This window comes from Amaranthus tricolor, chromosome 13, assembly GCF_026212465.1.
Source record: "Amaranthus tricolor cultivar Red isolate AtriRed21 chromosome 13, ASM2621246v1, whole genome shotgun sequence".
NCBI classification, from domain to species: Eukaryota; Viridiplantae; Streptophyta; class Magnoliopsida; order Caryophyllales; family Amaranthaceae; genus Amaranthus; species Amaranthus tricolor.
This window is the reverse complement of record NC_080059.1, coordinates 9,561,803-9,573,455: the sequence shown is the minus strand read 5'-3', so window position 1 is coordinate 9,573,455 and position 11,653 is coordinate 9,561,803. Positions and strand designations below refer to the sequence as shown.

The 11,653-nt window shown below is 32.8% G+C and overlaps 1 protein-coding gene across 1 annotated transcript; it reads right to left on the bottom strand.

Annotated features, from left to right (window-relative positions):
* Positions 1-1,153: 1,153 nt before the first annotated feature.
* On the bottom strand, positions 1,154-8,708 carry LOC130797702 (glycine dehydrogenase (decarboxylating), mitochondrial). The gene is made up of 15 exons (XM_057660408.1): positions 7,040-8,708; positions 5,957-6,202; positions 5,798-5,875; positions 5,594-5,694; positions 5,326-5,521; positions 5,080-5,205; positions 4,180-4,365; positions 3,971-4,084; positions 3,684-3,836; positions 3,077-3,265; positions 2,695-2,772; positions 2,488-2,613; positions 2,294-2,392; positions 1,502-1,619; positions 1,154-1,399 (listed from the first exon to the last, which is right to left on the bottom strand). The coding sequence occupies exons 1-15, from the start codon at positions 8,231-8,233 to the stop codon at positions 1,308-1,310; spliced, it is 3,096 nt and encodes a 1,031-aa protein (XP_057516391.1). The 5' UTR covers positions 8,234-8,708; the 3' UTR covers positions 1,154-1,307.
* Between the last annotated feature and the right edge of the window lie 2,945 nt (positions 8,709-11,653).

The following is an 11,653-nucleotide window of genomic DNA, read 5'->3' as shown; positions in this document are numbered from 1 at the left end:
CTCAAAAAACCGAATATCCAAAATTTAGATTCAAATCAATCTGATATCTAATTTTAAACACCCCATACAACACCAGTTTATTGTGTTTTGAGATAAATACCCCACCATGGTGTTTCATCAACTAGCTTTTCAATACTACTACATAAAATTTGTAATACACTTTCAACCTTATGAAATACTTTGCTACATAACGGATTTTGACACTATTCATCATTTGAGTATATTTAATATATTTTTGCGGTTAATATGTAGGAAAAAATATAGTCAAGTGGGTTCTTATTTGAATCGTCTAATCGCATACTTTTATTATATTAAATTTTTATAATTTTTAGATGTTCATAGTTTAACATATAAACGATCAAAATAACACAGTGATTTGCGTAAAAAATCAAATATAGCAAGTATAGTAAAACGGAGGAAGTATTATTACTTATCAATCAACACTTTAATAAGGGAAAAATAATAATATAAAATTTTAAAAAGAAAAATAGGAAGCAGAGCAAAAATAGGAGAAAACGGAATCGACTTTCATGGAAGCTAGATGAAATTCAATATGAATTCATGCTTTTCTGCTAAGCGCAATGGACTTTAAACGATCACCATTCTTTATTCGGGTGTAGATTTACACTTTTAAACAATGTTATTTTTAAATATTTTATAGATCCCAGGTAAAATAAAAGAAATAGATCATTTCTAGAAATAGATCATTTCTAGAAATAGTCAATTTTAGTCTTTAATGTGTGTTTGCAAAAGTAAAGTCACAATTTTACAAGCGGTATTCTACGGTTTACATGACAACATTACTGAATCGAGATATTTAATCATTTTCTAACTCTAGACCCTACAAATATCTACCTTACCTAAAATCAAAAAAACATTGCATTAAAGATGACTTTGAACGCTAATGTCCTGAATTTTCATCTCAAACCACCTCAATCTGATTGTAGTTTAGGAGAATGGTTATTTCAAAATGACCCTTGTTTCATGGACTCATCACATATACGCCAAATTAATTTTTTTTAAGTTATAAATGACAACTTTAAAACTATAAAAAGTCATCACTTTAAAATAAATATAAATTAGACCAACCCAATTAAAATGGTCTTACTGTAAGACCTTCTCATATGAGAATTTGCGGAACTATAAAGAGGAATAATAAAAGACCTTTTTTATAATTTTTCTTTAGCAGGGATGGGGAGAGAGGGAATGTATCCATAATAGAGTATATAATTCCAATGACGGAATGCATATTGTATATACAGCGAAGTTACGTAAGAAACAACTAAGCCAAAAGACTAATGGGTGTTTTAAGCAGTTGCAGCCTTCTCTTCTTCATAGCAATTTGCTGGGAGAAGGGTGCAAATCAAGTTCCGGTCACCATAAACGTTGTCAACACGCCCTGCAACCAACCATACAAAACTTAAAGTTTAACATTTTTAGAAATAGAAACGGAGAGTTTGTGCTACTTTCACATCACCAAAACGGGATATTGAAAACGTACCATTAGTTGGCCAAAACTTGACGGAGCGCAACCAAGAAGCAGGGTATGCAGCATATTCCCGAGTGTAAGGCTTGTTCCATGAGTCTCCCATGAGCAGGGAAGGTGGATGGGGTGCTCCCTGCGCAACAAATAACCAATTACTTAGTACCAAGGAGAGCTTTAAATCACTCATCTAGTCAAAGCTAAGGGACAGAGCAAAAACTAACAAATAATTTTATGGCTGCGATTTTCATATTTGAGGCCTCTATTGTTTTATATCATAACCTTCTACCATCTACTGCTCGAGCATATTATTGATCATTTAATATTTGTGGGTTGAGACCCTATATTTTTAGGTTTTATGGGGTCCAGTAAACATAATTCGTCAGTAAGCTTGTTTTTGAATTGTGATCCGCTCAAAATGGTTCATAAAAAAAATCCTAAAATCAATCATAATTTGCTTTTTTTGTTTGTAATTCGCGAGGCGATAAGTGAATCATTTGACACTAGTGCAAATGGTTAAAATGGTCAATCATGTTGCACATGCCCTAAATCTCCTATGTTCAAAGCTGTTGTATATGCAAAATTGTGTAATTGACTTTTTCAAACTAGCCTTGCTTTGAATCATGATCGGAGAGTGGAAATTGTGGAACACATATAAAATGTTCAAATAGAGCAATCTGACAATAGTTTTGAATGAAAAGGATGTTTTTATTGTCCCAAGAGCATGCAAGATTTTCAGGCAAAACTAACCGATGAAAGCAATAGATTATTGCATACATTATGAATAGGAGATGAAAGAAAGAGTTTAACCTTAAGGACATTGTTGTTGAGATCAGCTTTTCCGTTCTCAATCTCAGCGATTTCTTCTCTAATAGAGATTAATGCATCACAAAACCTGTCTAATTCCGCCTGTTGAAGCAATAACATCAAAGATCAATCCTTATATGTAGACATTTAGAGAGATGGGTAACAATTATAATATTCAATTACTCAAGAAGAAATACCTTGCTTTCACTTTCAGTGGGTTCAATCATGAGAGTACCGGGAACTGGCCATGACATTGTCGGACCATGGAATCCATAGTCCATAAGACGCTTGGCAACATCTTCGGCCTCAATGCCAGCAGTGGTCTGTGATAAGAAGTTACGATTAGCCCTAGAAGCATGAGAAATGATTGTGACGATAACATTAAGTTTCTTTACTATAACTACCTTGAATCCTCTCAAATCAACAATAAATTCGTGAGCACAGGTTCCATTGACACCTCGGAAAAGGATTGGATAGTGGTTCTGTAAAAACCAATCAATGTATAAGGTTAAGAAAAAATCATTATCACTAGTAGTATAATTAATAAAATTCTGCAAGTAAATTTCTCGAGCCAAAGGTCGCACTCGCCGCAAGCTCCTTATCTCATTTGACAAGAGTATGGTTACAATTATTCAACCCCCAAGACCCTGATCATAGCTTCTACGAGTAGGATAAACTGAGTATAATGGTGATGTTAAATTGAACGATTTTTTGGATGCTTAGTTAGCAAGTGCAGAATACCTTCAAAGAATTCAAAAGATAAAAAGGGATTCCCGAGCTACATACCTCCAAACGCTTAGCCATGTAGTTTGCATTCAAGATAGCTTGCTTCGATGCTTCCGTAAGGCCATTTGAGCCCATCATAGCAATATATGTGTATGAAATCGGTAGAATTAGGGCAGATCCCCAAGGTGCTGCAGAAATGGTACCTAAGGGCTGTAATTTCTCAGGGGCAGGAATTCCACCAGTTGCCACCTTCAACAACATAAATGAAATTTTAAACTTCGCAACAAGTCCAAATACAAGCTCTGAGATAACTTAAACATGAATGAATTCTAAATTACATAAATCATGAGCTACTCTTGTGAGAGAACGCCTCTCGGTGAGACGAGCTCAAAACAAGGAACTCATATTTTTATAATTGTATTAGTTGGGCTATTCGACCCATGTATGGAGAGTGTCTCACGGAATACTGTCTCATATAAGAATTTGTGATGAATGATATGGAAAAAGATTTGAAATTGGTTCAGAAATAATGTGGTGATCAATCATAACTAGTCGGAAAAACACTCTTTCGTTGATCCACTAAGCGTGATTTTACAAACACGCAACAAAAGTAAGATATTATACAATTGTCATGCAACAAAAAGCAAGTTTCAACGTGAGTTCATACCACGGGGTGCGATGGCAAAAATGGTGCCAAATGTTTCTTTACACCAATGGGGCCCATTCCAGGACCACCTCCGCCATGAGGAATGCAAAATGTTTTGTGCAGGTTAAGATGACAAACGTCTGCTCCAATGAATCCTGGACTTGTAAGGCCGACCTGAAGAGAATGGTATGTACACGCTATAAGCTATTGCATTTTATACCAGAAGATTGGCAATATTATATAAACAAGTCCAACTGTCTACGGCAGAAAACGACTACTCTTAAGGATAGAAAATTAAATCAATGCACCTGTGCATTCATGTTGGCACCATCCATGTATACTTGACCACCATTATCATGAATTATCTTGCAAATCTCATCAATTCCTTCTTCATACACACCATGAGTTGAAGGATACGTAACCTATAAAATAGAAGAATGGTCAATAATTGACGCATAACTTATTTTCAGAATCTTTCAACGGGATTAGCAGTGATTCGAATCCCATTTTCTCATACCATAAGCGCAGCCAAGTTGTCCTTGTGGGCTTCAGCAGCCTTTCTAACTTCTTCAATGTTAATATTTCCCTTAGCATCAGTTCCAACAGAGACAATTTTCATACCACACATAGCTGCACTTGCAGGATTTGTTCCATGAGCAGAGACAGGAATGATGCACACATTACGATGATGATCTCCTCGTGACTACAATGAGAAAATTATATTATATCAATCTCGAGTTTGGAAACATGGAATTGTAAACAATTGACACGAAGCCAAAAGCTACCAACAAGTGCCACTAACATTATATATCGAAACCCCTAATAAACATATTTATGTACTTACATAACAAAAAATATTGGTCTAAGCAAAGACTAATTGTTTTGACCCAACAACCAAAATAGGGGGAAAAACATGGCTATCGATACTTAAAAAACACACGCATCAGAATTCAGAATTCAGAACAAATGATGAATAGGTTGACTTCAGAAATCTAGAAGATCAAAACACTTTAGAAAGTTAAAGAGTACTTTAAGAAAGCTGTAGATGATAATGGCGAAAAAAAAAAAAGAAAGTCAAGACTTAGCTACTCTATTCCGAGTATCTAAGATGTATTTGCTAATTTTTATTTATTTATAAAGCCCCACACTAGCACAAATGCCGCCTAGGTGAAATCTTAGGTGGAACCAATTTAATGGCATGTCGGTAATGGAATATTGTTGATAGAATGAAGCCCCAAACTAGCTCAAAGCTAATTATATTCACTTGTCTATCCTGTAAGGCATGGCAGTCATGTATAAATGTACACTTTTACGAAATTGAGATTTCAAATATATATTTGACTTATCAACTTTCAACAAATGATCACCTTAAAACTATTAGTGAAGTACCAAATTAGCAAGACTGGAATAGCAATACCTTATGGTATGCACGAATAACCATCAACCCAGCATACTCTCCAGAAGCACCGGCATTAGGTTGCAGAGAGAAAGAGTCAAATCCAGTAATGGTACACAACAAGTCACCTAAATTTTGGAACATTTCCTGTAGCATCAAGAACACAAATTTAAAAAACAGGTGTAAGGAAGACAATAAAGATACAGAAAATTATGTTAGTGTGATAAAAAAATCATGAATATCGTCAAAGCAAGGTGATTCTTATACCTGATAACCCTGAGCCTGTTCTGCTGGAGCAAACGGATGAATGCTTGAGAATTCAGGCCATGTCACGGGCATCATTTCAGTTGTGGCATTCAATTTCATTGTACAAGATCCTAATGGAATCATACTGTGGCAAAGGGAAAGATCCCTTGACTGTAATTTGTACAAGTATCTCAGCAGCTCATGCTCCGTGTGATATCTATCGGACAAAATTGCACTCAGAATACAACGATAAAAAAATCCTTATTCAATTTAATGGAGAAATCCATACGAGTTAAAGATTTGGTGAGTTAAGAATGGGCTCTCCCTCACAAGTGAACCAGGGATAGCATTCTCAACTTCTGGAGCAATAGATGCAGCAGTAAAGGGTACCTGACAATCAATGAAGATTTACGTAGGAAAATCATTAGCAAATGTTCAAGTATTGTATGCTATCATGACATTTGTTTAAAATATTACGATCAGAGAAACTTACAGCCTTGCCACCAGAAAAAACTTTGAAAAGCTTATCAACATCTTCCAAAGTAGTAGTTTCGTCAAATGAAACAGTGATCTGGACGTCAAAGGCAATCATTTAATATATGAATGGACCAAACGACAACACAATAGTGATTCTGAAAAGCAATTAACTCACAGTGTTCTGATCCACCACACGCAAATTCATCTCATGTTTGTAAGCTTCATCAGCAATTGCTTTGGCATCAGTGCACTTGATTTTCACAGTGTCAAAGAAAGGTAGACCTTGAACTTCCACTGTCCCAAGCTTTCGCAGTCCAGTTGAAAATGTGCCAGCTAGACCATGCACCCTTTGGGCGATGGTTTTAAGACCTTCTGGTCCATGATAGACACAATACATTGCAGCCATATTGGCCAGCAAAGCCTTCAAAACAGGGAATATAACTCATTTAGTCACTAGTAAAACAAATTTTAACTCGGGTTGGAATTAGCAGTTTGCTCCACTTGCAACGTAACTATTATTCATCGATTCATAATGTTTAGCTTTTTTTTCTTAATTTACAAGAATAACATGGACATGTGAGATCTTTTTTTATTCGACTCATTGCATATATCATAATATCAACCTTTTATAATAATTATTGTGCAACTAAAGATATTAAAGGTCAAAATATTGCATTTGAGAGTGTTAAACAAGAAGTTAACAACTAAATATAACCAAAGGACAACACATACGCATTTGATATGTCAAGAGTGTTAACAGTCAAGACTACTATAAAACACCCCTTCATATAGAAAACAGACATTCAGTGCAGACTGCAGCTAAATCATTTGAAGGAAACTTGCATACAACCCCTCTTCTGAAAGAGGAAGCAAAAAGGAAACTGTTTTCCTCATTAGAGCACATAACACAAACAAATCTTCAAACCTATGTTACTTGGACTCGGGTCCTTATGTTGGATACTGGTACGTGCCTAAGTGTCAGATACGTTTAAATACTCAATTTTACACCTAAAATGAATTGTCTAAGTGCCATACCAATGTCCAAGCATCAACAGTCAGACACGGGTACATGAAGCAAAATGAAGAGTCTGAGTAACATAGCTTCGAACTAAGGGATGATATTACACAACCATACCAAATAGTGACAGTAAAACTAATAACACAGAACACAAATCAATCAACTTGAATTCACAAAATTCATTACTAAGCAAATTAACATATTGAATTTACTAACTATGTAATCAAGGAAGCTCTATACCTGAGCAGTGCAGATGTTGCTAGTAGCCTTATCCCTGCGAATGTGTTGCTCCCTCGTCTGCATCGCCATACGAAGAGCAGGCTTACCAGACGAATCAATACTAACACCAATAACTCTTCCTGGCATTAACCTCTTATACTCTTGAGAAGTAGCCAAGAAAGCAGCATGAGGACCACCATAGCCCATAGGAACCCCAAATCTCTGAGATGACCCCACAACAATATCAGCTCCCAAGTCACCAGGTGGCTTCAACATCGTCAAAGCCAAAAGATCAGTAGCCATAACCACCTTAACCCCACTAGAATGAGCCTTCTTTATGAACTCCCCATAGTCCAAAACTTCACCCTCAGTACCAGGATACTGAACCAACACACCACAAACATCACCAGACGAGTAATCGATGTCTTTAAGGTCAGCTGTCACGACCTTAAGATCAAAACCCTCTGCCCTAGTCTTACATATATCAATGGTTTGAGGATGACAATTATTAGCTATAATAAAAGTTTTCCTCTTCCCTTTCAAGATATTATTACACATAGCCATTGCCTCAGCAGCAGCAGTTCCCTCATCAAGTAAAGAAGCATTTGACATGGGTAAAGCAGTAAGATCTGTAATCATAGTTTGATAATTCAACAAAGATTCTAATCTACCCTGAGATATTTCAGCTTGGTAAGGAGTATATTGAGTATACCAAGCTGGGTTTTCCATTATATTCCTCAAAATCACAGGTGGAACATAAGTATCATAGTAACCCATCCCAATAAATGACTTTAAAACCTTATTTTTAGATGCCAAATCCTTCATATGTTCAATCATTTGAGATTCAGTTAAACCCTCATCAAATTTTGAAAATTTCATTGATTTAATCCTAATAGATTTAGGAACAGTTGCATCAATAAGCTCATCTAGATTATTAAACCCACAAATCTGTGCCATTTTTACTTGTTCATCTTTTGTTAAAGAGTTATGTCTCCTAGGAAATGTATCACTAGGTTTTAATGCCTCAACAGAAATGGATCGTGTTTGAGGTAATCTCCCAAAACCCACAAATCCTGACTCATTTTTCTTTGAAAATATGTTAGAAGAAGCCATGGTTGAGACATACCTTGAAGAAACAACATTTTCACCATTGTTGAAGTGATGGTGCAATTTTCTCAATATTTCCCTATTAACAAGCTTTCTTGCACGCTCCATTTTGTAAAGATTTGATCTTTTGGAAAAAAAATAAGCATTAAATGTATAAAGATGGAATCTTTAGCCTAAATGGAGTAATGGGAGTTGATTTTTGTAACAGAAAGTTCAGAAATTTATGGATTCCATCGAAGGAGTGTATGATAGAAGGGTCTTAAGTGGGTTGGTGGTACTAATAGTATTTTGGGTGTTTTATGTTTATATTTATATGGGAAAACTAATAAGCCAATAAAAAGAATATTTCTTTTAAGGTATTGGTAATTTATGTAAAGCCAAAAAAAAATGTAAAGCCAAAGAAGATCCAAGTGAAAAGAAAATAAATTGGGAAATTTTAAAAAATACTCCTATGATTATTGATGAAAATCTAGGAGTATAAATTTGTTGTTGGTGGGTGGTGATGTGAACCTACAGGCTACAGTAGAGGGAGGGAGATTCACCTACTAATGCAGATAATGACAGACTGACAGTGCTTGCCAACGTTTAAATCACATATAGGTGACAATTATTTATACCTCTATCATTTTAATGATTTTGTTTTTTTTTTTAGTTTTGAGTATTTTATTAATTTTTTGTTTTTTTATGATGATTAACAAATCAGTGTAATTAACTTAGATTTTTTAAAAATTAATAATCTAATTTTCTTTGTATTTGTCGTGAATAAATTTCACTTTTAAATTATTTTTTAATAATTATAATTTTTGTCTTTAGTTAACTATCAACATATGTTTTTATTTTATAATAATTAAATCTTTTTCCTTAATTTGCTATCAGCATATATCCTATTTGTATATTGACAGCAAACAAAAGGAAAAGTTGGTTATTAAAATAAATTCAAAATTGAAATTATTCATGACGGATGAGTGAAAGGTTTGATCATAAACATCAATTTTTCTTTTTTTTTATTATGGGATAGGCTGATGAAAGTGAAAGATAGGGTAAAAATTGAACTTAGAATTTTAACCGAAAAAGTTGTATTTGCTATTTAACTGAGATACGACCTGATTCTTCATGAGACCTTTTATTTATTCTTAGGGTAGATCTTTTCCCTTAAAATTGTAAAATAATAATAATATCCTAATAAAAAAAATTGATATTGATAATCCAAGTTTCACCCATTCACTATAAATAATCCCAACATTAGATTACTTTTTATAAACCATCTTTGTTTTTAGTTTGCTATCAGCATACTAATTAATTATGCTTATAGCAAATTAAGAGCAGAGGTTGGATTATGAAAAAATAGTTCAAAAGTGAGATTATTCATAGCAAATAAGTGAAATATTAGATTATTAATTAATATCAATTTAACTTAATAATAATAATAAGTACATAGACCTTGTAGTTTGTACTAATATCAATGTTTAGCATACCACCTTTTTTTGAATAATACCTGATTCATTAATAAAGACTTAAAGAGTCATACGACTTCTACATCAGAGATAAAAATTAGCAAGTACATAAAAACTTTAACCAAATATAATTCAAAATTAACAAAATTACGATCGTTGTGTATGATATCTGACAATTCTGAACATCCTGTTTCACATCGCTATTTGACACAGCCTTCTACAAGGCGGTCTTTCGATCGGTTATAATCTTGAGATAGGAATTGAATTTGATGTAGTTGATGGTAATTGCAATTTTGGTGTCTGCTGCATTATCGCCTTAATCTCTATTAACAAATCAACCCAATAAATGAGTAGAACAACTCTCCTGTAGGAAGAGAACAAAAATTTATTATAATCATATTTAAAAGATTAAAACGAACATATTTATAGGCTTACCATCAACTGAAAGGTTGATGATAGCCCCAAACTAATAATGGACAAATTCAGAGGCTTATCATATATAAAGATTAGGTTTTCTTAAAATAAATTTTAAAATGAACGCTAAGCTAAGTGATTAAGGCCGATATGACTAAAAAGAGAAATTCCTAGCTATTTCATTGAACGATATGTTTAATGAAAATATACAGTTCTCGTTTTTAACATGTCAATATGTTACATAGCAATATATTTTTAATCGTTTTGGTTGAACCTTTTCCTGCGTGGATACTGGATAGTATGCCAGAAATTATTTTCCATGTCATGTAGATGAGTTAAAAAAAATTCAATGATCCTGCGTTAAATCGGTCTTATAACTAAATCTGACTTTAATCCGACCTTAAAATGATATTAAAACTATATAAAAATCAAAGTGCAAACTATATCTGATTTTGAATCGAATCGAAACATATGAATTAAAATTAACCCAATAACCCGAATGAATATAATTTTTTGGAAAAAAGATTTTTTTTGTACAAAAAAAAAAGAAAAAGCAAAAGCAAAGAGCACTAAGAGTGGAGAGGATTGAGTGATAAAGATATTGAATTTTAGTGGATGATATTGTAGTCACCTTAATTTTTTAAAATTCTTCATGTAAATTTGCTGATATATCATAATTATCAGAGGTGAGTTATAATTATTTTTTTTATTAAATTTAATGAGTTTTAGGAATACAGTAATGTACGTGTTGGCAGATTTTGTTTCACATTTGGCTTATCACCATTTCCACCTCATAAAATGCATCAAATCATCATTTATTTTTAATTATTTATTTAGCTTGTTAATGTAGATAAAACTTATGTTTTGTTTGGATCGAGAACATTAATTGAAAAAAAATAGAGAGAATCAAAGAAATATAAATTCCTTTATCTTGTTAATAACCAAATCTGTAAAAATATTTAGAAATAAAAAGGTTATTTAGAAATTGTTATATATCCGATCCAAATGTTAATATTAGGGTAATTTTGTTAAATAAAAGTAGACTATACTATAAAGATCGAACCAAATCAAAGATATAATTCTCTTACGTCTTCTCAAATTTGCAACAAATACAAAATGTCAATTATTAATTTATGATTTTAGGAATAATAAAATAAAAAATTAAAATGTATGGATTTAATTAAAAAAGAGATTAAATATGTATCGATACTAGGAGCATTAGTAGCTCTCAAAATTTAAAATACAGCAAAATTAATAAGTTACAAATACTGAAAGAGATACATACGTATAATTTTTTTTCTCAATGGGATCTAATGGACTAAAAATATATCCCTTAAACTGTTAGAAAAATGCAGAAATTGTTACAAATATAACTTTATGAATACACAATATTTTAAGTGAAGTGAACGTACCCTTATGCAACATACTCACACATGCATGTAAAATATATAATTGATTTGAAAATTTTGTTCAAGTAAGAAATTTAAATAATTATGACATTAGAGGGGTTTTCTCAATTAAATTTTGATGTTATTTAGCTCATTTAAAAAAAGTACTAATAATTAAAAAATAGTTCTAATCAATAAAATTTAGTTATAATCAGTAAAATCAATTTTAATCAGTAAAATTTTGTAAAAATTAATTTTAAAAACTAAAAATC

Bases quoted from the DNA above. Each gene is read 5' to 3' on its own strand.
- LOC130797702 (XM_057660408.1), bottom strand. From the start codon at position 8,233: ATGGAGCGTGCAAGAAAGCTTGTTAATAGGGAAATATTGAGAAAATTG. The intron at 3,266-3,683 runs GTATGAACTCAC...ATGTTGTTGAAG, and splicing joins TTTTGCCATCGCACCCCGTG to GTGGCAACTGGTGGAATTCC. The intron at 1,620-2,293 runs GTTAAACTCTTT...TTTGTTGCGCAG, and splicing joins TCAACAACAATGTCCTTAAG to GGAGCACCCCATCCACCTTC.